Source organism: Fukomys damarensis, unplaced genomic scaffold (assembly GCF_012274545.1).
Source record: "Fukomys damarensis isolate Sample0158 unplaced genomic scaffold, DMR_v1.0_HiC HiC_scaffold_21, whole genome shotgun sequence".
In the NCBI taxonomy this organism is placed as follows: Eukaryota; Metazoa; Chordata; class Mammalia; order Rodentia; family Bathyergidae; genus Fukomys; species Fukomys damarensis.
The window spans coordinates 2,482,875-2,509,525 of NW_022900933.1; the positions used below are offsets into that span (position 1 = coordinate 2,482,875).

Genomic DNA, 26,651 nt, shown 5'->3' on the forward strand with positions numbered 1-26,651 from the left:
GTATGTTTTCTAATTTTATTTTTTTAAAACAAATACCTTGAGTTATTCTTTGTGTGTGTGTACGCGCGTGGTTTTTTGAGACAGGGTCTCACTATGTAGTTGTGTGAGATCCTGTCCCAAAAATCCAAAAAATAAAAATTAAGTAAAACAAATACCTTGAGACTACTATTCAAAAAAATTTTTTGACTGCACATTGAAGAAATAAAAAGCAACTACAGGGCCAGGGATTTAGTTTAGTGGTTCCTCCGCCTGCCTCGCAAGCGAAAAGTCCCGAGTTCCATCCCCGGAGGCAAAACAAAAACAAAACACGAAAAATAAACCTACTCGGGGATACGATTATTGAAAAAGATAGCAGGAAGATGACAGATAAATGATGTTTAAAAAGGAATATAAGCTACCTACTGGGCTGCATGCAGGGGAATTTAAGAAGTACTAGACAAACATGGAGATGCGAATAGTACAATTTGGGAAGAGTTTTTTGGGTATTGGAGAAGAATACCAAAGACTATGCAGGTTAAGAAGAGGTGATGCTAATACTAAGCTAGCATTGTGATAAAATGAAAATGGTAATAGATAGCTAAATGCCCAAGAAAAATAGTTCTTAAAAAGATGTACTATATTTGGGAATTGTAGTACACATCGGTAATCCCAGTACTCCAAGGCTGAAGAAGGAGGATTTCCTTGATTTCAAGGCCTGCCTACGCTACCTGGTTAGTTCAAGGCCAGCCTGGATTACATAGGGAAACCCTGTCTCAAGAAAACATAAATAGGATGAAATATTACACAATTTTATAAGCACTAACAGAATTATGTTAGTATGGCTTAGGCTTATTAAATTTCAAATGTGATTATAACAGTGATGTAGAAGGTAATACTGTTAGAATGATGGAATTGAGTGGATGATATAAATTATAATCATGCCTGTATAATGATGTTTTAATGACAGACCACAGGTATAACATCATGTCATGTGTGTACCAAATGTTGGTAGACAGTACCTGAGTACAGTTCACATTTATCATTGACTTTCAATGTTTAGATACATTTAGGCACAGAAATACCGTTGTGCTAAAATTGCCTAGAGCTGTGATGGTGAACCTTTTTAGAGACTGAGTGCCCAAACTGCAATCCAAAACTCACTTATATCTTGCTGTAGTTAACCTTGAATACTGAGGTTTTAGTTTAGAAAAAACAACTGTTATCCGATTCGGCTGCTTGGGCGACTTGATCTCATGCCAACAGAGAGGATGCTGCGGCACCGTGCTATAGGTCCTGACACCCCTGGCCTCGAGTGTTCAGTACAGAAACATGCCTTGCAGATTTGTAGCCCAGGAGCAGTAGGCTGTACCATGTAGCCTAGCTGTGCTGTAGGCTGTACTGTCTTGGTTGGTGTGATTCTGCTCTGATGTTGCTCAGTGACTAAATCACCTATCATTTTTCTTAGAACATATCCCCTTAAGTGATACAGTATATAATTAACATAACAGCGGAGCAGGTTTGCAGAAATGTCTTGCCTAAAATTCAGCTAAAATAAAAAATGAGCTGGGTGTGATAGCTCATACCTGTAGTCTTAGCCCTTGGGAGGCTGAGGCAGGGGGATCACAGTGAGTTGGAGGCCAGCCTGGGCTACCTAATGAGTTCAAGGCCAGCCTGAACTAGAGAGAGAGAGACCCTGCCTCAATAAATAAGTAAATAAATTTAAATTAAATTAAAGCTGGGGGAAAAGTAAATGCTGCCATAAAATGATGCAGTGGTTTATTTCAGTATCAAATTTGAGATAATTTCCTTTAATATGTAAAAATATATTATATTAACTTCATTTTTTTTTTCTTTTTTTGGTACTGGGGATTGAACTCTGGAGCAGGTGCTGTGCCACTGAGCTAAATCCCCAGCCCTGCTATTAACTTCTTACTTTTTTTGTTTGCTTATTTTGATCCTTTCTTATATTGCTATGGGCATTGTTTCAAAACAAATACACAAACATCTCTCTCTCTCTCTCTCTCTCTCTCTCTCTCTCTCGTATTCAGAAAGAATGTTACTGAGTGTTTTAATTTTCCTTTTATTTGCAGATGTGGATTTGCTGGAGAAACAGGTCCACGATGTATAATTCCTAGTGTGATAAAAAAAGCTGGACTGCCTAAGGTATTTTCTTTAACAAATTAGCAAAATGAATGGCTATTTTGACTTTTGCTTTCTGTTTGTTTGTGGTACTGGGGCTCAAACCTAGGACTTCTAATACTAGGTGAGTGCTGTGCCACTGAGCTACACTCCCAGCCCCTAAAATATTTAAAACTGCAAACCTCAAGTAAGACTGATAAAAGCAGTACTGATTACATGACTTGTAGGTACATTCCTATGATAGGGTTTTTAAAATCAAGTTTATCAAGGTCTAATTTTGTACACCATAAAGTGATCGTGTTGTACAATTGTCCCCACAATCTATTATTCATGTTTTCATCAGCCCAGAAAGTTTTCTGATGCCTCTTTATTGTATTTATTTATTTACTTACTTTTTGGGTACCAGGGATCGAACTCAGATCCTTGTGCTTGCGAGGCAGGCGGTGGCACCACTGAGCTAAATCCCCGGCCCTGATGTCTCTTCATAATTAATTCCATTCCCACTCCTAGTGTACTGATAATGTGATTTTTCTGTTGATTGGTCTCTTCTGTACATTTTATTTAAATGTCATGTAATGCCAAGAGAAAGTTTTGACCTTAGTGGAATACTTTTATAAGCACTGTATAATAGTTACTGAACAATATTACTATTACCTCATTCAAAGACTTTAGGGCCTTTTCTGTACTTCGGAAACCCAAAGAATTTCAGAAGGGAAAAGTTTGTTGAGGTCATGACTTCCAAAGCTAATTTGGCAGGTTAGGAATTGTAGACTAATAGAATAGTTCTGTATACCATAAAATTCACGTAATGCTGTGTACCTAAAATAAACCTGTGTTTCACAAAGTTTTATACTTTTAACAAAACGAGCTTGGGAAAATGAGGTTGGGGTAGACTATATGCAAAATCTGTGTGACTTCATAAACAACACTAGTAAAAAAAATAATTTAACTTGTGGGAAATTTTGAATAGCTGTGCCTGGCAGCTGTGTATGGCTGGAGGCTACCTCAGGAGATATTAAAACAAAATAAAGTAATGGATGGCTAGAAGGTGCCCAGACAGTGTAGATAGAGGCAAGTCTGAGCTCATGGGTCTGTTGTTATGTTGGAACTGAAAGATAGCCCAGTAGTATGAAGGAGTCCATTCTGGAAAGAAGGCCCCCGCTCAAGGGACTATTTAACTCTTCTTTTTTGGTTCTGGGGATTAAACTCCGGACCTTGCGCTTGTGAGGCAGGTGGCGGCACCACTGAGCTAAATCCCCAGCCCTCCTGTTTAACTCTTCTTAAGTAGATCTGAAATGATAAGTATTATATCTGTATGACTATTGAGTCAGTGCTCTTTTTTTGTTGAGACAGAGTCTTACCTTGTAGTTCAGGTGAGTCTTGAACTCACTGTGTGGCCCAGACTGGCCTGGAACTCACAGGTATCCTTCTGCCTCAGCCTCCCAAGTGTTGGGATTACAGGTGTGTGCCACCATGCATGCCTCGATTAATGACTTATTCTTTTTTTTTTTTTTTGGTACTGGGAATTGAACTCAGGACCTTAAACTTGTGAGGCAGGTGGCCACACCACGGAGCTAAATCCCTGGCCCACTCAATGACTTACTCTTAACAAAGGTTATAATTCTATCATAATTTTAGCTTCTCTTGCCTAGTATAGATTTAAACTTTAACATTATACACACTATCCCCTTACTCAGCAATCTCATAGAGCATTTTTTATTTTATAAAAACACATGTTGTAACAGAATAGACTAGTATATCAATTTATATTTGGCATTGTAATGCATCAGAAATGTTTTAATTCTACTTGATTATGGGATCATTTTATCGATTTCAAATTTTTCTGCAAATCCGTGGACAAACTAGAAACATCAGATATTTATAGGATGATGCTGAAAATGTTCAAAAAAATGAATTTTTTGGCATTATAACCGGTATTATGGTGTTACTAGATTCTCGACAAGGCTGAGAGCTTTGTGTTCTTAGTGCGTTGGGTTGTTATTGTTTTGAAAAGACAGATATGTATTTTTTTTTCAGCTCTACATGGTTTGAAACCTCTAAGTCACATAAAATCAGCCATGCTGATGGTCTTTCCTTTAAAAAAATAAATGCAGTTGAGAGGAGAGATCCATGCCTGTAATCCCAGCTACTTGGTGGGCTAAGGCAGGGAGATCCTAAATTCGAGACCAGATTAGGCAATTTAGCAAGACCCTGTCTCAGAAGATTTTAGGGGACTGAAGATGAGGGATGGAGATGTAGCTCAATGGTAGAGCACTTAGCTGGCAGGCGCAGGGCCCTGGGTTCAATCTCTAATACCACACACACACAAAATAGAGATGAAGAGCCACTGCAGATGACGTAGCCGCCCCTGTGGAGCTTTCCGAGGAGCGACCCTTCCCAGGTGCTAGCATCAGAACCACGCAGTGGCTCGGCATTGCTTGTGTGTGTTGGGTTGGCGCCAAGGGTGTCTGTTCCCATTTGTACTGCACGTTTATGAGTGGCCCACTGTGCCTTGCTCCGTGCAGCTTAAAGTCCAGCAGGAAGGGAGGTAATTCACAAGGCAAGAGTGGTGACATCAGAATGGGTGGCACTTGTGCTTTGAGAGTGGCTCCCAAAACGGAGCCTGTCTGGTATATTGAAGAGGGCTTCAGTGCTTTTTAACAAGTGCTAATGTTTATCTTGTTATGTCCAGATGATAAGCCAGATAGATGAAAACTGCTTGTGAGCACAGCTCCTTACTTACAGACATGCACTTCTGCATTAATAAAATACATAAATTTCAATTTTGAGATGATATAAATTAATCATTTTCATTTTTTGTAGCCTATCAAGGTTGTTCAGTATAATATCAATACAGAAGAGTTATATTCTTATCTAAAGGAATTCATCCACATACTATATTTCAGGTAAGATGCAGTTCTGTTTGTTTGGGGTTTCGTTCTAGCTTTTGTAAGTAGAATTTCCTAATGGCAGTCATATTGATTGTCAGATTACAAATGATGTGGGGAAAAATGGACTTGCACTGCCATTTTTACTTGCTTATTTTGAAACTTTTCAAAAATATATTTGAAGACTAGAAAAATGGCAAGCATAATAAAATAATGAAAAAAAAATCGAATGTTCATAAGGTAATTAGGGCTGGGAATCTAGCTCAGTGGTTCCTCTGCCTTGCAAGTGCAAGGATCCGAGTTCGATCCCAGTGCCCCCCCCAAAAAAGAAGAAGAAATGGGGAAAATATCTGGCTAGAATAAATTTAAAGGGGGGGATTGGTAAATAAACTATTTACATGTATTGAGGGAATCATGCAGCCATGGAGAAGGATCGCTGGGCTCATTGGTGGAACACCTGGGCAAGGCCTTGCATTGACTCCAGCGCCAAAAAGTTAAATTCTAAAAAAGAGTTCTGGGGCCGGGGATTTAGCTCAATGGTGCTGCTGCCTGCCTCACAAATGCAAGGATCCGAGTTTAATCCTGGTACCAAAAAAAAAAAAATCAAATACAAAAAAGAGTTCTGTATCTAAATGTAGGGATCCAGAAAAATGTCTTAAGAATACTTAAAAATGGTAAAGCACATGTATGTAGTATTTCTTTTCAAATATATACATGTACATCCATAAGAGGGAAAACTTCCAGCTGCTGTGAGTAGTCACTCCTGGGCAGGAGACCTATTAAGGACCTCATACTTCACAAGTCATTTACCACTATACCATTAGGAGTTTTCTGAGTATATATCATTTTTGTAACCCCACAAAAGAAAATAATCTTTTAATGTCTAAAGTTGTATTCCTAATGGCTGCAGTTTTAGTTTTCTGTGTTAAATAAGTTCATAAAGTTCCTGGCATCGTGCATAGCACATGGGAAGAGTTCGGGAGTATAATCTTTCCAGGAGAGGAAAATGAAACATCTTAAACTGGGGCAATGCAATTTCTGTGTTCTTAAATTGTATGATTGACCAAAGCAAGTACAAACTTTTAGTAACTGTTAAAAACAAAACTCTTTTCCAGGCATCTGTTGGTGAACCCCCGAGACCGGCGAGTTGTGGTGATTGAGTCAGTTTTATGCCCTTCACACTTCAGAGAGACTCTCACTCGAGTTCTTTTCAAATATTTTGAGGTACCTATTTTCAAATCCAGTGAATAATGTATTTTTAAAGTAGAAAGAAGGCTAAAGGTGTAGCTCAATGAGTACTAGGGCACTTACCTAGCATGTACAGATCCCTGCGTTCACTACACACAAAAGAAAATCAATAGAAGTTTTACAAATTAATTCTGAGGGAATCTCCCTGCCCCTCTCTTTCGAGAAAGTGGTAGGTATCCAAAATTTAAATTTAAAAGTCCAGATTTTATTTTCTTCATTATATGTCTGCCAGTACATTTGAGGAATCAGTGACAGAAGCCTCTTCAACCTGGTCATTTATTTTCTTCCTGTGTTTATTTCCTAGATAAGCATTTTGTTTCTGTTACTGATTTTAATGTAGACTTTTGTTTGGAAAGTTTTTTCTACAGTCAAAAGGTGCAATCAGAGCTCTGGACTTCAAATCCCTTTGAAATGAAATATTTAAGCATTGTCTCCTTCGAGTAAGTGAGCATCCCCAGGAATGAGATGTAGCTTGATTTTAGTCATGTTACTTACAGTTTCATTGTATAGGAGTTGGGTTGTTTTTTGTTTTGTTTTGTTTTTTGTTTTTTTTTTGGTGCCGGGGATTGAACAAAGTCAAGACTATTTTAAGACCAAGAATATGGTATAAAATTATTACATTTCATAGCAGACCCAAATCTATAAACTTTTTTTTTAAGAGCAGGAGAATTGATTGGGGAATAGGAATCCTGCTCAGAGTCAGGAGTGTCCCAAATGGGTTTCCAATGAGCCCACTTCTCTGAGAAGATTTTATAGAGCACGGTCATGAGGTGGGTACAACATGGGTCAAAACTGTATTCAGTAAGATTCCAAGTATAGCCGCTTGGCTAATATTGGCCCAGTAGTAGCAAGGGCATGTGGATAACTTCATTAACCTTGACCTGTAGCCTTGTCTTAGTGGGTGGGAGGGAATGGCCCACCCCTAATGAGATAGTGGCTATTTTATAGAGGAAATCTCAAAAGAATGGTACCAGTAATCTCAAGCTTCCTTTTATCCCTTAGGTAATAATATCTGGTCATTCTGATTTTAATCTTCTTCAGATGCGCCTCTAGCCACAGTTGCATGTGCTCTCATCTTCTGCATCAACTCCCTCAAGGGCCTGTCCCCATCTGACTGGCTGTAATTTTTCTACCTAACTTAGCTATCTATATTTTTCCCCCTGAAGAGGTACCCCTACCTGAGGTTAGGGGAGAAAGACTGTAGTTTCGTCTACCTGCTTCAAGCTGAGAAGGGTCAGTGCGGGGGGACTGCAGTCAGGGGCCTTCTCCAGAGAGCTAATCAAACAGGCCTTGAATAGAAGCCATGTTGCAGTCTAGCAGTTCCGAACTCCCTTGACAAGGTCGATCTAGTGGATCCTGGTAAAAGGAGCCTGGCACGCTTGTCATTGGTCCCATCTGCTTGATCACCTGGAGTTTAGCAGCCTCTAGGCAAGAATAAACAAATTTCCAAGAAATTAAAGCACATATGATCAAAACACTAGCAAACAGAATGGGAAGGCAGCTTGGAGAAGAAGCCACATCAGACACTATTTTGTTTTGTTTTTGTTTTTGTTTTTTTCAGTACTGGGAATCGAGCTCAGGACCGGCACTTTCAAGGCAGGCAGGGTGCCACTGAGCTAAATCCCTGGTCCAAGATACTTTTTTAAGGGTTGGAATAGCAGTTGTAACTAAATGACCCTTAGAACTGTCAGTAGGGGTAAATGATTTTTATATCTACCTGTATTACTATGGGTTTTTTAATGTATCTTGATTATATTTTTGTGCTGGGTGTTTAAGGCCTGATTAAAGAGAGACTTGTGTTAGAGTTAACCTCTTGCTGCCCATCAAGTTCAGTTAAGTCTCTTGAGGCATTACTTATGGAACCATGCATAGAGCCTCTCAGCTCCTCTCTACTGTCAGCCACCAGGATGGGTCAGACCATGTTGCCTTCTATGAAAGCATGGGTGACTTTTCCCTGTTGGTGACCCTCTTTTCTGGCACAGTGCACATTTGTTGATTTCTGTCCTCTGGAGTCCCGCAATCTTTCTTCTCAGGAAGTTGGATGTCTCACCAAAATTGTGGGATCCTGTAGAAAAGCTTCCCTCAAGCCCTGGATCCTCATTGACCTTGGAGGCCCAGGGCCAAAGTATTGGCTGTCCTCTTAGCCCAGTTACCTTTCAAGTTCTGATCTCCAAACTTCAGTTGTTGAATACTCAGAAGAGAAGATCAGTGATATCAGTATTGCAGTTAACTATTATAATCTCATCTGGATATCAAGCACTTTGAAATACAAAGGAAAGGGCTAGGGATTTAGCTCAGTGGCACCATGCCTGCCTTGCAAGTGAGTTCAATCCCTGGGACAAAAATATATATATATAAATAAACCAATAATAGTAATAATAATAATAATAAAGTGTATCTGGCCAAGTTGAGTTACAATAACCCTTTTACAGTTTTTAGGTTTGTATGTATAAGTAGACTAGACAACTTTTTATATGTCAATTATAAGAAATCTCTTGTAATAAGAATCAGAAGAAATAAAAACTTTTATACTTGTCAAGGCAAAGATAGTTTTTAAGCTGGGACCTAGGCTGATGGTTTATCTGATTGGAATACCGAGCTCTATTATAGGCTCTTTATTGTTGTCAATTCTTTGAAAGAGAGTGAAAAAAAAGTTAAAGGGAAAATTAGATTCATAATCTACTCTAAAGATTTGTCTCTATATCTGAAACATACTTATGAATTTTTTTTTTTTTTTTTTTTTTTTTTTTTTGGTACCAGAGATTGAACTTGGGTCCTTGTGCTTGAGAGGCAGGTGGCAGAACCACTGAGCTAAATCCCCGGTCCACTTATGAAAATTCTGATGTCTCATTTGACTCAGATGACTTCCCTGTCTTTAGCATTAACAAAACACTCATTTTCTATGAGCCCAACTTGAAAGTTCTTAATTGTTGGATAGAAGGGAAAGGCTAAGACTAAAACCTTTTCGGAGTCTCTGTCTTTCTGTCTGATCTTTAGAAGAAACATGCCTCCAAAAAGGGGGGAAAGCACAAAGTGACAGAAAAAGATCAGAAATGAGATCAGAGCAAAAAGTCTCTTAGGCTCAAGGTGAGTTACTGAGACAGTTTCCCCCTGAGTCGTCATTCTCAGCCTGGAAAGCCAAGAATGGGGAATCTTAAGAGCTAGGATTGCCTCCTTACCAGCGGAAGATCAGAACAGAAAGACTCAGCATTCCCCTCTGAGAGCGCGGAGTGGGGCTCAGGCCAGACTGTCTCAGTGAATCCTGTCCTTCCCGACTTTCTAAGGGGCATTTATATTTCAAAAACTAGGTTTTATCCAAAAAGAATCCATCTTTCAGCATGTTACCAGTACGCATTTTGGTTAGTAGCAGAGTCCATGAGGGCCGCTGTAGTATTACTTTTCACTGGTGCCTCTTGTCTGAGATAAGATGGTAACTATAGCAGTTCAACTAGTCAAACCAGTCAAGCAAAGAGCACCAGTAAATTCAGCAACTAGTTGAGTCCATGCTCAAACCACACAAGACCCTGCCAGTAAAAATACAATATCCCATCAAGAAACATCATACTCTTCCCATGATCTCAACTTAAATTCCCCATTTGACAAAAAAGGCATAAAAAGACAAGGCACAAGCAACTGGCAATTGAGAATGACAATTTCTTCTTTTTTTTAATCTTATTGGTACATTTAATGTATACAGTATAATGACATTCATTGTTGGAAATTCGTACCTTTACATCCTCAATCTTGATTCTTATTTTTTCCGCATTCCCCTGCTCTCCCTTCAACCTTCCCTCCCTCCCTATCTACAAAGACTGTTTCCATTCTTTTTCATGTTCTCGTATTAATTCCATAAGAATGACAATTTCAGGGCCGGGGATTTACCTCAGTGGTTCGGTGGTCTGCCTTGCAAGCGCAAGGACCCAAGTTCAATCCCCAGTACCAAAAAAAAAAAGAAAAAAAAGACAGTTTCTGATGGGAAGAAAATGTTCAAATGGGAAGGATAACTAGGGAAGAGGAAGGGACAAGAAAAAAGGGAAAATAGAAGGAAAAAAATGGAAACAAAGCATAGGGAGGTGAGGGAGCTTGAGGGGGCAATGAGATAAAATAAAATTTATTTTTAAAAAAAGAATGACAATTTCTCAGCCGAGTGTGGTGGCACATGCCTGTCATCCCAGCACTTGGGAGGCTGAGGCAGGAGAATCGCTCTGAGTTTCACGCCAGCCTGGGCTACATAATGAGTTCCAGGTCAGTCTCAACTACATAGGGAGACCCTGCCTCAAAAAACCAAAAAATATCAAGACTTGTCATGTAGAGGTACAAGATCCCAACAATGAATGTAACTGTACTGTATCCCTAAAATGTACCAATAAACTCAATTAAAGCTGGAAAAAAAATAAATAAATAAAAATTTAAAAAATAAAGAAAGAATGACAATTTCTGATTTAAGTGAGTCACAATCCAGAATCCATGAAACACAAGAAGACCCCAAATGATACAGAGGAAAAATATGTAACTCACCCAGCCTGCTAGATGTCAAATACGCTAGGTTTGTGTCCCTGGATTTGAAGCATGAATTCTAATGAGCAGTGGAGGTTAAGAGTAGGAAAATTTATTGGGGAATAGGAATGGCTCCTGAGAGACAGGAGGGGTCCTTACAGGGTTGCACCCAAATCTATAAACTTTTAAAGAATCTCTGCTTTGACGTTGAGGCTGAGGGAAAATGACATTTTCAGCAAGAGAAAATAGAAGATTCTACAAAATTTGTACAGCATATAAGAAATTAACACATGTAAATTATTTCCATACATTTCGCTGAACTCAAAATACACCTAATACAGAGCAAAGAGTGGATGCACACACCAGTAATCCCAGCTGAGGAAGGAGGAATGTAAGTTCAAGGCCCATCTGGGCCACAGAGTGAGGTCCTCTCTCAAAAACATTTGTTTACAGCCAGGGATTTAGCTCAGTGGTTCCACCACCTGCCTCGTAAGTGCAAGATCCTGAATTCAATCCCTGGTACCAAAGAAATATTTTTTTTCATCATCCTCATGCCAGAAATTATTATGTCTTCATGTGGTAAGGAAAGTTAACAGTTCTAAGCTTCATTTTTATAAGAAAAGTCCAAAAAACCAGGTTGTGTAGCCTCTTGTATTTGCTGATAATCATAGATTCAGGACTTTGATTTACAGTAGGGATGGCACAAAACTAAATCATATCAGCTCCTATCAGAATAAGGAAAATTATCCACATTTGCACTTCAGAGTTTACTTATGTTTGTGCTACTGCCTTGTCCTGTATACGGCTAGGCCTGCCATATCTCCTTAGAGATACAGAGAGAGAGATATAGAGATGTTATTTTGTCTGCCTTCTGATTATGGTGACTGTCCCTATTTTGATTGAATATCTAGTTTTGAGATGTCACCAGGTCTGGCAAATTTTCACTGGGAAAAATTTTATAATTTTGTTCCATTTATTTTAACTGCTATGTTGGAATGTTTCACAAATACAGCTCATGTTTCAAACTTTGCAAGTAAAGGCAATCAATAATTTTTTTTAATTTTCATCGGGATGTAAAGGCATCTTGTTTTTAACATCATCTCCCTCTTAATTTGTTTCTGAACTTCCTGTTTTATTCCATTCAGTTTTCCACTCCAAAAGAGATAGAATGAACATTAATATGAATGCTCCAGGGGGAAAAAAAGAATGCTTCAGAATTGTCATTTTGGAGAGAAACAGCTTGGCTTAAGTCATTTTTATTTATTACAGTATACTTGGAGTAAGTTTATATAAACAAATTTGTTTTTAATTTAACTATTAAATGGTTGAATAGATGTTATAATATAAATTCAGTAGCCCTATGCATTTTTCATGTACTCATGAATATAAGGCAAGCACCTTCAAATAGGGATATTCCATTTAATTTCATTGTTGTTTTTTAGGTTCCATCTGTCTTGCTAGCTCCAAGTCACCTCATGGCTCTTCTGACGCTTGGAATTAACTCTGCCATGGTCCTGGATTGTGGATATAGGGAAAGCCTGGTGTTGCCTGTATCCTTTTTTCTCTATTTTTTTTTTTTTTGTCAACCAATTCTGTAGTTTTTATTCTAATTTAAAATAATATTAAGAATAATTTTTATTGTATTGAAGTATTCGGGGTTACCGTGAACAAATATGAGTCACCGTGTGCTAACAGTTCATAGGATTATAAGACTTCAATTTACTTTTTGTAGAAATTACTATTAGGAAAGCCGGGCATGGTGGTACACACCTGTAATCCCAGCACTCGGGAGGCTGAGGCAGGAGGATCAGTGTGAGTTCGAGACCAGTCTGGGCTACATGGTGAGTTCCAGGTCAGTCTCAACTACATAGTGAGACCCGGTCTCAAAAAACCAAAAAAAAAAGAAATTACTGTTAGGACTTGGTTGCAGTGGACATTTCAGGAGTGGATCTCATCAATATAAGATTTGGTTTTCAAGAAAACTACCAGCTAGTTAGACTACTTCAAAAAAGTTGACTGGAATAGTTACATTCTAAGAAAAAAAAACAAAACATAAGAATTGAAGAAATGAAATGAGAAGATTGAATTAAGAAAAATCAAAGCTTAATAGCTGTGTGAAATCTACTTTCAAATAGTTGAAAACTGGGCCGGGAATTTAGCTCAGTGGTTCCACCACCTGCCTTGTAAGCACAAGGACCTGAGTTCAATCCCCGGTATGAAAAAAGACAAATAGCTGAGAACTTTGCTGGAAAAGGAGAATATATTATTTTTCTCTACCTCCAAAGACTGCCGCAGAAACAATGCACCATAGAGTTTATGAGTTTAAGGTTTGGAGTCAAACACACAGTGAGGACCAGTACGTCTTGGTCTTAGGCTCGCATGGTGTTGGTGAAGTAGCTTCACCTCTCTGGCCTCAGTTTCCACAGGTGCGGTTGCAGTGACAGTGTCCACCCCAGAGAGCCGTGAGTGTAGAGTGCGGTGATGTGTGCGAGGCACTCAGCATAGGACCTGCTGCACCACAATGTACTCGGGCCGTGCTGTAGGCTGTGTAGTGTTCACTGGGGCCGCTCACTACGTACGGCACACGCGTTATTTGTTTTGAAGACAAAAGATGTTAATGTAGGAGCTGTTTTTTCTGAACTAAAACCTCAGTATTGAGGTTGAGTTGCAGTGTTGATACTGTGATAAATAAGCGGGTTTTGGGTCACAGTTTGGTTACTCATCTAAGAGGTTCACCCTCCCTGGCCTAGGGGAAAATTCACTGATAATACCAGCTGTTCCAGAATGGAATTAATGACAGGATAATTTGGTCCATTACTTTTCATTATAAACGTTCAAGCAGAGTGTAGATAAATATTTTTTAGAATTGTCATTGTGAACATTGTTTCATTGAAAAGGAGGTTGAAATATATAAACGTAAGACAGTTTTGAAATCTGCGTGAATATTTAATAAAAGAAATATTCATGAGAAAGAAAGTCATTTACTCCTAAGGAACTAAACTAGGCAGTATTTTAAATATAAAGTCTTTCATATTAATTCTCAAAATAAGTATCACTTATAAATGAGAAAACAAAATTGGGATAGGTAACTACACTAAAATCATATAAGCATACAGCTATGATACAGAGCCATGTTTGTGTTTAAACCAGCAGTCTTACTAGAATACTTTGTTTTCCTTCTTTTTTAATTTTTATTTTGAGAGGGAGTCTCTCTGTACTCCAGGCTGGCCTTAAACTCAATGTGGAGCCCAGGTTGGGCTTGAGTTTGTGGCAGTCGTCCTGCCTCAGCCTCCCAAGTGCTAGGATTACTGGTACGCAGCAGCACACTTGGCTCTTTTCCTTTTTATAAATATGTACTCGCAGAACATTAACTAAAATAATATGTAAAACAAGGTGGCAGACCATAGCACAATATCCTGTACTATTTGTCCTCTTTGCTCTCTCCAGTGTAAATATAATGTAGGCCATATATGTAATCTAAGATTTTAGGAATCACATTTTTACAAATATAAAAATAAAAGAAATGAAGTTAATAGTATATTTATTTTATTTGACCCAAAATACTCCAATATATAATCAAGATAAAATTATATATTTGTTCTTTTTTAAAATTATAGTCATAATTTAAGTCTTACAGCATATCTTAATTCTGAGTATATTTCTGAGCTAGTAGGTGCGTTCTTCAAGGTCCTATTTCAGACTGAGGAGCTGTGTGTGTGTGAGTGTTCATTTTCTTTGGTGAAGAATATAAGAAAAGATTTGCTCTTTTTTAAATAACTCTTTTAAAAATGAAAAAATGCCAGGGCTGTGGGAAGTTCAGGCAAGAGGATTGCGTTAGATGCCAGCCTGGGTAACTGACCTTGTCTCAAAAACAAAACTTAAAGGGGATGGGGATGCAGCTAAGTGCAGAGGCCTTGGCTTCTCTTCCTGGCACCGCCAAAAAAAAAGAGTTTATCACCAAAGCTGATTTAAAACAGTACTGTAGCCGGGGACTCAGCTCAGTGGTTCTGGTGCCTGCCTTGCAAGCACAAGGACCTGAGTTCGATCCCCCGTGCCAAAAAATAAATAAAACAGTACTGTGAAAGGTGAGGAAAATGTCAAGAAAATCCCCTGCTCTCCTAAAATAGTAATGTCCTTGACCATCTTGTAGATATACGAGGGGATCCCAGTACTGAATTGTTGGGGGGCTCTCCCCCTAGGAGGAAAAGCACTGCACAAGTAAGTGTTGGGATTTAACACCTCGTAAAGCAGATGCTCATGCATTTCTGGGTCAGTGGTCAACAGAGGGCCTGTGCCACAGACACTTAATTTTATCTAATCCTTTGTTAACCTTAAGAGTACTCATCTTTTCAAGATAAAACCTTTTTTTATTTAAAGCATCGTAATCTGCTATGAAAAGTGCACAGTAAGAAAAGGATATCAGTTGCGATATTTTAATTTCAGTAACTGTCAAATTTCAGAGAGTTGGAAACTCAGCTGTTGGAACAGTGCACGGTAGACACCAGCACTGCTAAAGCGCAGAGCCTTCCCTCGGTGATGGGTGAGTTCCTTCTGAGCTGTTCAGGAGCCATTTGTGCTCTTTCCGTGTCTCACTTGCATTTCAGACTTGCCCTGTTACATTGCTGCTCAGTGGTACAGCCCGTCAGCACCTGGTACTACCGTTGCCGCCTGCACCCCTCTCAGGACCAGGCTCCCCCTGTGAAGTCTACACTGAGCTCTCAATCACGAAATCCAGTTGTTCTGCTGGGTAGTCCTTTTCACAGCTGCGGGTGCTGTAGACCTCCTGTGCTCTCAAAATGCTCCTTTCCTTGGCTTTCTGGGGTCCCTTCTGTGGCGGTGCTATTTTTGAGGATTGCTTCTTGGTGTCCTCTGTTCCTGATGATCCCTGGGGTTCAGTTTTTGTTCCTCCTCCTTTCCAACTGGCTTTTTATAGATGATTGCACCTGCTCCCATGATTTCAACTACATCACTGTGCTGTTTATCAGATGTGCTGCTCGGCCTGGTCCTTCTGAATTATCTTCATGTGTGAGATAAACTGTTTGTCACCTGTTGACCTCCAGCTGCCTCACCTCCTACTCATTTCAGTATTGTTAGGTAAAGAGGATAATCCTGAGGAGAGATAATAAAGATAATCATCCTTAGATTCCATCTTAGAAAGCTAGACATTAGCAGATTCTTTCAGTTATTCCTCCAAAATCTTTTCCAGATTTCACTTTTTCACCCATCTTCCACATTAATGAATGTTGGAAAGCACACGTTTTGTTTTCACCTCCAGTGATGGCAGATCGTTCAGAGCTCTTTCTCTGACCCTGAGACTCGTGATCTCTTGCTGGATTTCACAGCGGCCTCTCAGACTGACTGATTCAGTCTCTTTCACAGTTGCCAGGAATAACTTTCCACAAATCCTTGTCACAGCGCTCTCCTGCTGGAGAATCTGTGTTAGCTCTTACAAGGTCAAATCCAAATTATGTGTTTCATACGCAAGTTTCTTCACAATCTCACTTTCTTCTTTTAGCCTTAACTCTTAACTTTTGCTTATTTTAGCAAGATTCTTAGAGGCAAGATTCTCCAGGCAGCAGAAGTCCTCCTTGCACGATCCTGTGCCTTCATTCTATTTTGTTTCTTACCTAGGATGTTTTTCTTTAGCTAGTTGGGGTTTGGAGTGAGATTGTTGTTTTGTTGTTATTTGTTTTTTGATTTGGTTTGGTTTGGTACTGGAGATCGAACTCGGGACCTTGCGCTTGTGAAATTCTTTTTTTTTTTTTTGAGACAGGGTCTTGTTGTGTAGTTCGGGCTGACCGTGAACTGTGTAACCCATGCTGCAGTCTTCCTGCCTCAGTCTCCCAAGTGCTGGGATCACAGCGCAGATGTGTGTCGACATACCTGGCTTCATGTGATTCTTTTTAAAAATATGTATTCAGTTACTAAATTAATGGCAGTTGTTTATTATCACAGGAAAAATAAGCAAACTTGGAATTTCTTTTCATAAAAGAAAAATAATTTATCTTTAAGCCCTAGATTTCTTCTGAGTACTTTGTTACAAAATGACAGCAAAAACCGGGCGTGGTGGCGCATGCCTTTAATCCCAGCACTCGGGAGGCTGAGCCAGGAGGATCGCTGTGAGTTCGAGACCAGCCAGATCAGTCTCAATTACATAGTGAGGCCCTGTCTCAAAAATACCAAAAAAAAAAAAAAAATCACAGCAAGCATCTTTAAGGGATAAAACATTTTCTTGGTCAATCCTATCTTATGTCAGTTATTCTATATTTTAAAGGCTTTATTTATGAAATTTGTCCATCTGTGACATCTTAAAGCATTTTTTGCAACCTGGCTTCAACTTCCATGCTTTCTCTTGGCTTTAAATGATAAAATGTATTTCCTAAAAGCAAAATTAACTTTTCTATTAGACTTTTTTAAATTGTAGTAGTTATGTGTTTTTTAATTTCTAGAATAAAAAATGGAAATGTGCATATAATTTACTAGGCTATTTTTAATTATTATTAAAGTTTTATAATTCTAAATAAAATCTGTTTTAGGTTCAGTTCCAGAAGGTATCTTAGAGGATATTAAAGGTAAACTAAGTTCCTGTTTTTGTCCCTTTTGTCCTTTAGTATTAGTTTGGAGGGCATATGTTTCTAACAGAGAGAAAAGATACTCACAATGTAATATCCTAAAAATATTGAATACATAGGCTATCAAATAATATAAAAGTTGATTGCCTTTTAGACTTATGAAAGTTCTAGCATTATTTATGAAGTGTTGTTAAGGCAGATTCTTAATTATGCATAGAGCGTACAAGGTTACTATGGCACTAATAGTTTATAAAGTAACAGTTAAATTGCTTAAGAAAATCACTAGTTTGATGTTGTATAATTTTTTTTAGTTCTAGTTTTTCTTTTTACTTTTCATAAGGTTAGTCATTTCAGTGACTGTTTAGACGTTCTGCATTTGGAACCAAAGTATACTGGATTCACTTTAATAACATATATTCCTTCTACTCTGATAGAATGGATTTTTATGATTGTGTTCAAATTGACTTCTGTGCTATTTTTATTCACTAAAGGAAAAGCATTTAAAATATAATGTATAGTCTTCAGTATGTGAGGGGTCATATAAAATTCATATTCTAGAATTATTAATAGAGAATCAGTAATGAGTTTTACAGTCAAGTGGGACTTGAAGCTAATTTGTCTGGTTGGGGCCTGAGGAACTCAGGGATCCGCTCAGCATCACATGGATCGGCAGTGTTAGGGTCCAGGTTGCAAAACATCTTGCTCTTTGTGAGAGTGCTTGCTTACGTGATGTAACCTGCGGCTTCTAGTTACTGTAAAACCGTTGTCCTTTGGAATCGGGCCTGTTGCATAGCACAGATACTGCAGAGGATGAATTTATCTCAAATGAACAGTCCCCCTTTTCCCCGACGTCACCTCTGCAAGGTAACAGCTATTTACCTGTATCTCTTCTCATGTGTCCTCTGGCTCGGGAAAAGTATTTCACTTTCCTATCAAGGAAACATCAGATTGGCAGAAATTTGAAAGGTTGATACCCAGCATTGGTGACATTGTGGGAAAATGAGTATTTATTGATATTAATAAGGACTTTAACCTAACTTTTTTGAAAATAATCTGATACTTATTAAAGTTAGAAGCACTTGCTCCATCTAGTTGAAGTTTGATAACCTTATAATAATAAATACCATGAAGCTAATAAAAAGGGAGCTAACTGTATTTATCCATTGTTCCATAATGTTAAGGGAATAACAAATGTGGCTAAATAATAATGTATACCAGGAACCCATTTCCGTTCAAAAAACAAATACATAACACACAGTGCTACAGAATTTTTCTCACAATATATGCGGCTGATGTGGCTTCTGAGCAGTTTGACCAACTCATCAGAGTCCATGCATTCAACTCAGTTTTGTCTCTTTAAAATGTTCTTTACCTATTTCTCAGAGCAGTTTAGTATAAGAGATACAACAGAAATAACTGGTATTCAGAATGCAAAAAGTAATACAGTAGAAGGGAAGTGGTAGGGTTGGAGTATGCCATGAGGGAGAAAATAATTACACCAAAAAACCCTAAGCTCTTAAGAAGATTGCACTTAGAGTAGTTTAGTTTTGTTTTCTGACACCAAAGGATCAGAGAGGGGAGGGGAGAAATCTGTTTGTTTGTTTTTTTGAAGCTACATTAATGATGCTGAAATTTATCTTTCTTGTTCTATTCTTTATGCAAGGATTATCCAACAGCAGAGTAGTTTTCTCAAAGGCGATTTTTCTGGAGGAAAAGGGTCATTTCAGAAAAGATGAACACTTGAACAGCATGTCCCCTTGAGCAGCAGCGTTTGAACTGAGGTGTAGCTTTACTCTACCTGGCTAACCAGAAGCCGTAACAGAGTTTCCTTTTGCTCTTTTAAGTGCGCACTTGCTTTGTAAGTGATCTGAAGCGTGGACTCAGCATCCAAGCAGCAAACTTTAATATGGATGGGAATGACGAAGTAAGTTAGAGATAAATGCATCTTCTTTTTCTATAGCTTGTAACGTGTAGAAACTTATGCTTATGATACTTGTGTTTCAGCGTCCCCCAGTGCCCCCAGATGTCAGCTATCCATTAGATGGGGAGAAGATTTTACATATCCTGGGATCAATCAGGTTGGCCTTTCTTTCTTTTTTTTTTTTTTTTGTACCAGGGATCGAACTCAGGACCTTGCGCTTGTGAGGCAGGCTGCGGAATCACTGAACTAAATCTCCATCCAGCCCATTAGCCCTTAATTTTTATGAGCAAAACAATAAACTAAATTCCTGGCTTTGGGAAATGTTTTATAAGTCTTTACTTCAGTATTGCTGATTCAACAGTTGAGTGTTTTTCAATTAGCTTTCTTTTTCAAAATTAATTTCATTCAGCTTTTTAAAACATGAAAAATATTTTTTCCTGATTTTCAGAGCAATTCCGAATTAGTTTAACTAATGACTCTAACGATTTTTTTGAGATAGAGCAGGAAGTGTGATACCTGAAAACAGAGGTTAGTAAACTAAGCCTCATCTGGAAAGAGCCAGCGGTGACTCTCAGACTTTTCGGTCCTTGATGCTCTCCAGTTGATGCCAGAGACAGTCTGTGTAAAGCTTTATTTACAAAAACAGACAGTCAGCTGGGTTTTACTTGGAGGCTATCCTTTGCTGACTACTGATTTAAAATTTTGTTTTGGAGGCTGGGCATGGTGGTGCACACCTGTAATCCCAGCACTCGGGAGGCTGAGGCAGGAGGATCGCTGTGAGTTCACCAGTCTGGGCTACATAATGAGTTCCAGGTCAGTCTCAACTACATAGTGAGGGCCAGGGATTTAGCTCAGTGGTTCTGCCGCCTGCCTCGCAAGCATGAGGACCCGAGTTCAATCCCCAGTACCAAAAGAAAAAAAATCAACTACATAGTGAGACCCTGTCTCCAAATAAATAAATAAATAAATAAAGATGGGGGCGGGTGGGGACTTAGCTCCATACTGGCACTGCCTGCCTTGCAAGCACAAGGTCCCAAGTTCGATCCCTGGTACCAAAATAAAAAGAAATAAAATTTTGTTTTGATAAAACAAAACTTTTTGTTAGAAAGAATGCATTAGTCTGAATATATTCACTCGTTACAATTGATTAATTTACCTTTTATTATTTATTTTATTTCCTTTGTAAATACAGTGTAATTTATTAAATACATATTTTTATTTATATCACTGCTTTCATAAAATTTTTATTATAACAGTTTCCTTGTAAAATATAAGATCAGAAGATGCACATAAGAAATTACCATGTTACATTTTATACATCCTTTTAGATTTTGAGGTAATAAAAAGGTTGAGCCATTGCGAGAATGAACATATTTTTTCAGAAGTTAAAGGTAATAGGATAAGGAACAAAAGTGAGATTATAAACCTTTTCGTTAGTTTTGTTTGGATCATTTTTTTCGATTATATTCATTAAAGAACTATTTTAAATTTTCTGCTAATTTAGTGGAGTAAAAGAAAATAAGTATTTAAGGAAATTCAACTAAAATAGAGCTTTGGGTTATTAAATAGTAAAAAAGACATTGCAAATACAGGGAGCTATTATATTTCACATTTCAATATTTAATTTACCACTGTCTGCTAATATTTTTTATCTACTAACAGGTCTAGTTCTGTTGAAACCTTCTGATCAGATGCAGTCTTCCAGTCACTGGTTGGCATGTTAGCTTTCTGTTACTGTAACCAGCACTGGAAATAATGAACTTTTATTCTCCAGGTCATAATCAGATGGGCTCACTGCTCTCAGGCCTCTGCTGGAGGTTGGAAAAGACAGTCATGGGGCGCACATGGCAGAGCACCTGTGTAGAGCACACAGCAAAGCAAAACTATTCACGTCAGAGCCAGGGAGCAAAGAGAGATGGGGTGTTGGGACCCCAAAATCCCCTTCAAGAGCGTATCCCCAGAGACCAAAGACCTGCCACTAAAGCCTCGCTTGTCGAGGCTCCACCATGTCCGGAAGTGCCACCGTGGGGAGCAAGCCTTTACACACGGACCTTTCGAGACCCGCTTAAGATCCAAATGTCAGCAGTTGGTAAATCAGAGAAAGGTTCAGAGGAAAGATTCTCAGTCACCTTCTCATCTCAGGGACAAAAACTGGACATCCACAACTTAAAGGAACAGGGGTTTCTTTGGGCTCACTTTTTTTTTTTAGAGGATTCAGCCCATGGCCGTCAGCTCCAGGGCAGGACGGGCGTGATGGAAGAGCTGGGTGGAGGGCAGCCAGGAAGTCCATAGGGAAGGTGGAACTGGGCAGGGAGATACACCCTTCCTCTTCCCAGCAGGCCCTCGGTGACGCCCCCAAGCAGGTATGCCTCCTAACAGCAAGTCAGCTACAGCACCCCTGTAATCCAGTCCCCACCCAGAAGCCTCACCTTGGAGCATGGGGACCTCTAGGAAGGCATTCTGGATCTAAACCATAACAAAGACCGTTTTTAAAAATCACATTCTAGGGCCAGGGCTCTGCAGGCACAGCACCTGCCTGGCAAGCGAGGAGTCCTGAGTTTAATCTCCAGTACCCCCCAAAAATGCTGAACATTGTATTTCAACTTAAAATTTGTTTATTCGTACTTTTATTTATAATTTTTATTTTATTTTATTTTATTTATTTAGTTTGGTACCAGGGATCGAACTCGGGTCCTTGCACTTGTGAGGCAGGTGGCAGAAACACTGAGCTAAATCCCCAGATAACTTTTATTTATAATTTTTAATTGGGGTGCAGAGTTTGAACCCAGGGCCTCACGCATGCTAATCATGTACTCTCCCACTGAGCTGTGCCCCATGTAACTGACATCTGCACACTTGTTTCCAGTTTGAGGATAAGTCTGCTTATAGTGTTGTGAGTTACATTTGCATAAACCGTAATTCAGTTTATGATTTGCAATTGTTTTTCACTATTGTTAAGTACAGAAAGATCTTAAAGGTACCATAAATTATTCTTGGTACAGAATCCTTCTAGTTATTTTTTCTAGACTTTTATAATTTTTTTAACCTGTATTAAAATTTAATTATAGTTTTCATAGGGAGAACTGCTTGTTTTCTACTTTATTCATTTGTTAAGTAACAATTTTAAGTTATATATTTCATATATATGTCAAATCACCTGACAAAAGATTTATGAAAAGAAAAGTGGCTCTTGGGCCGGGGATTTAGCTCAGCGGTTCGGTGGCCTGCCTTGCAAGCGCAAGGACCAGAGTTCGATTCCCGGTACCAAAAAGAAAAAGGAAAAGTGGCTCTTGGGCCGGGGATTTAGCTCAGCGGTTCGGTGGCCTGCCTTGCAAGCGCAAGGACCAGAGTTCGATTCCCGGTACCAAAAAGAAAAAGGAAAAGTGGCTCTTGGAAGCGTGCGGCTGCTGGTGGAGGTGGCAAGGTGGCTTCACTGGTCACCCATTGTGGGTACCGTAGGCCTCACTACGGTGGGAAATGGAGAGATCAGCAGTAACCTGAATGTCCTGAAGAGAATTTTAGGTATTTTGAAAAAGATTTTTAAAAGCTTTAAGATGATATGTGTAATATGATCCCAGTTTTGTAAAACAGCTTATATATGTTTCATATTGGACTGGTCGGGATTTTGCTTGGCCATAGTTACAACACAGACAGTAACTTCAGCAAGCTAGAAAGTGTCTCTTATATGAGTTTAGAGGTAGTCTAGGGATGGTCTGATAGGCCCCTTCAGAGACTAAATGTCCTTACACCAGTTTTTGTGGAACCAGGGATCGAACTCAGGCCCTTGCGCTTGTGAAGCAGGCGGCAGAACCACTGAGCCAAATTCCCAGTCCACTAGGATGTATTCTTGATCCTCAAGGTCCAGGTAGCTGCTGCAGTTACAGCTACTCTATCTGGGTTTCAAACATCAGTCCTAAAGAGAGAATGTAAAAAGTGCTTTCTTGGGGCTGGGGACTTAGCTCAGTGGCCCTGCACCTGCCTCACAGGCACAAGGTCCTGAGTTTGATTTCCAGTATGAGGGGAGAGGAAAAAAGTGGGTTTTTTTCTCTTTTGGTACCGGGGATCAAACTCAGGACTTTGTGCTTGTGAGGCAGGTGCAGGGCCACTGAGCTAAATCCCCGGACCCATAGGTGCTTTCTTCTTCCAGTAAATGTTGGCAGTCTCACATATCACTGGTCATCTAATTCCTGGTACTCATTCCTGGTGTTTAACAGCATTGAACTGCAAGAAGTCTAGTAATTACAGCCTCCCTGGTGTTCTAACTGGTTGGGGTAAGGAATATAATATATCTAGCTCAAAGATTATGTTCCAGCTTTTTAAATTTTCAAATAAGTATTGATTAGTTACCCAAAAAAAAACAATACAGAGAGGTCCTGTGTACCCTTTTAGTTTATCCTGTGATTATACTTTATATAGCTATAATATAACTAGTCAGTTGGTATTGGTATAAATTGTATTACAGTTCCTTGTAATTGTATTTTGTATAGATTTCTGTAATCTGCACTACAACAGTGAAGATGTAGAACTCTTGCCAGACCCAGAAAGAAAAAGATACTGCTTGCTCTCGCTGTGGAATCTAAAATTCAGATATCCAGGAGCAGAGCAGAGCAGCAGCTGCCAGGGTGAGAGGGAGAAGAGCGGATTTGAGGGTGGTGAATGAGAAGTCTGGAGCTCTAATTCCTAGCCTAAGGTCTAGAGTTAAGATGATTGGATTAAGTACCGAAAATTTGCAGAGAGTAAATTTCAGCTGCTCTTAGCACAGATAAAAAGGTGACTGTGGAACATGATGGTTAATTTACTTGCCTGTTGTAATCATTTTACTGTGTATGTGTCCACCGGAACATGCTATACACCTTAAATATGGGCAATAAAGAAGAACATTCTTCTTTTTCTTTTTATTGAGTTTATTGGTACATTCTAGGTATGCAGTACAGTTACAGTTCATTACTGGGAAAAAGAAATATTCTATTTCCCCAGAGATCCTTTTCATGCTACCCAGAAGTAAAGTTCTTTTAATTTTAGAAGAGGAAAATGAATCTCTTTCTAGACAGGTAGAACCTTTGTCATATATTATTTCTAAAAAAGAAATATGGAGAGTTTTGTTATTTGTTTTAAATCCTTTTATGTTGGCTATAGGCTCATTGGTTCTTGCTTCCACAGAGTACTGTGTGTGATCTGTACTAGGTTTGAGCAGGCATTATACATGATAATAGTAGAGGCTGTTACTTGGGGACACCTCCCAGGTCCCGAACCCTCCTCTGACTCACTGAATCCTCCCTCGGCCCTGAAGGGCGGCTGCTGTGATTCTTCCCAGGAATGAGTGAGAACATCTCGTATGTTAGTAGTGATTCTGTGGTACTTAACAATACTGTGTCAGTATAACTAATGCTTACTCTGTATCACACACGATGTCAACAGTGCTCTCTTTCTCAATCTTACTAGAGACTCAGTTGTAGAAATTCTTTTTGAACAAGATAATGAAGAGAAATCAGTTGCCACGTTAATACTGGATTCCCTTCTGCAGGTATTTTATTTTGTGAAAAGTTTCACTTTGAAAGAAAAATTTGAAATGTTTTTTCAATATTTTCCTTGTGTATTATTTTTTCGTGTTTGTTTTGTTTTGTTTTGGGTACTGGGGATTGAACTCAGGACCTGATACTGACAAGGCAGGCGCAGCATCACTGAGCTAAATCCCCAGCCCCTCCCTGTGTATTAGTTCTAAGGTTTCATTAAAAATATGCAAAGAATTTTCTTTTTTATTTGAAATCTCTTATCTCACTACTCTGCTTGTTAAATTTACTCTTAGTTCCTTTTTTTTCTTTTTTGGTACCGGGGATCGAACTCGGGTCTTTGTGCTTGTGAGGCAGGCAGCGGAACCACTTAGCTAAATCCCCGGCCCTTAGTTCCTTTTTTGATATTTTGTTTTGTTTTGGTTTTTGAGACAGGGTCTCACTATACAGTCTAGGCTGGCCTGAACTCACTGTGTAGACAGACTGGCTTCAAACTCATGGCAACCCTCCCGCCTCGGCCTGGTATTACAGACGTGTACCACCGTGCCCTTTTTAAGCTCTTTTGTTAAGTTTTTAGTTAATGCGTTTTACTTTTGCACTGAGATACAGTACCCACATTTCCTACTCTTGAGTAAGGATCTCCATGGACAAATGCATGTTTTTCGGAACAGGGTTATCAGATTTTTATTTTGTACTGAAGGTCGGGTTAGTATTGAATTTTAAACTACACAGGGCCAAACCAGATACAATGATGTGTGCCTGTATCCCAGCTACTCTAGATGGTAGCAGGAAGGCCCCTTGAGCCGAGGAGTTTGAGGCCAGCCTAGGTAACGTAGTGAGGCACCGTGTGAAAACGAGAACATTCTACAGGACATATGGTAACCTGTCCCTGTTGACTGATGACTGTATCACTGGATAGCTCTATAGGAAGCACCGTCATCTTGGCAGATCCTGCCTACCTCTAGGGCTCCACTCAGTAAAGGATGTTACCCTTCCTAAGTCTTTGATTAGAGACATAATTCATTTCCCTACTCACATCTGGCTATGGGTATAATAGTGCAAAAAACTACGATTCCACATACATCCCTTGCTGATAGTTACTTTTTTTTGTGCTCTTTGCCTAACTCAAGTCACTGCTTTGAAAATAACTCCATTGATATATTATTGCCATGTGCACTGGGGGATTTAAGATTCTTCACTATCAGATTTTATTAGGTTTTTCTAAGCATTTTAAAACCTCACACCTGTAAAGTTCTTTCCTGTGTGTCAGTCATCCTGTGGCGGGTGTATCAGAGAAGGTCATTCTCTAACACAAGTGGGGATCTGCTTGACCCATGTGTGGTACACACTTCTGTAGATTTCTTCAGTAGAACTGTTTGTCCAAATAAGGATAAATTCTTTTTGTTGTTGTTTTTCCCTTTTTTAAAACAGTGCCCAATAGACACCAGGAAACAGCTTGCGGAGAACTTGGTGGTCATAGGTGGTACCTCTATGTTGCCAGGATTTCTTCACAGGTTGCTTGCAGAAATAAGATATTTGGTAGAAAAACCAAAATACCAAAAAGCACTTGGTACAAAGACATTCCGGATTCATACTCCACCTGCAAAGGCTAATTGTGTGGCCTGGTTGGGAGGTAAGAAATTAGCTTTTAAATACAAAGAGTGTATTTATTGCTTCTGGGTGCCATTACTAATGGCCATATTAAAATGCAGAATTCAAAAAAATTTAAAAAAATAAAATGCGGGAATCAGCCAGGCATGGTGGTGCACATCTGTAATCCCAGCACACAAGAGGCTGAGGCAGGAGGATCTCAATAAGTTCAGGACCAGCTTGAACTACAAAGTGAGACCCTATCTCAAAAAAAAAAAAAGTTACTAATTTTCTTTGAACATTGACT

At 39.1% G+C, this 26,651-nt stretch overlaps 1 protein-coding gene across 1 annotated transcript in view; it reads left to right on the forward strand.

The window, feature by feature from the left end:
• The first annotated feature begins 442 nt into the window (after nt 1-442).
• Actr10 (actin related protein 10) overlaps nt 443-26,651 on the forward strand; it is a 28,015-nt gene continuing 1,806 nt past the window's right edge. The window contains exons 1-12 of the mRNA XM_010641447.2: nt 443-513; nt 2,070-2,142; nt 4,942-5,024; nt 6,122-6,230; nt 12,194-12,301; nt 14,902-14,969; nt 15,212-15,291; nt 17,288-17,323; nt 19,168-19,247; nt 19,328-19,401; nt 24,687-24,768; nt 26,186-26,387. Of these exons, the coding sequence (XP_010639749.1) occupies nt 443-513; nt 2,070-2,142; nt 4,942-5,024; nt 6,122-6,230; nt 12,194-12,301; nt 14,902-14,969; nt 15,212-15,291; nt 17,288-17,323; nt 19,168-19,247; nt 19,328-19,401; nt 24,687-24,768; nt 26,186-26,387 (1,066 nt within the window). The remainder of the gene's footprint in view (nt 514-2,069; nt 2,143-4,941; nt 5,025-6,121; nt 6,231-12,193; nt 12,302-14,901; nt 14,970-15,211; nt 15,292-17,287; nt 17,324-19,167; nt 19,248-19,327; nt 19,402-24,686; nt 24,769-26,185; nt 26,388-26,651) is intronic.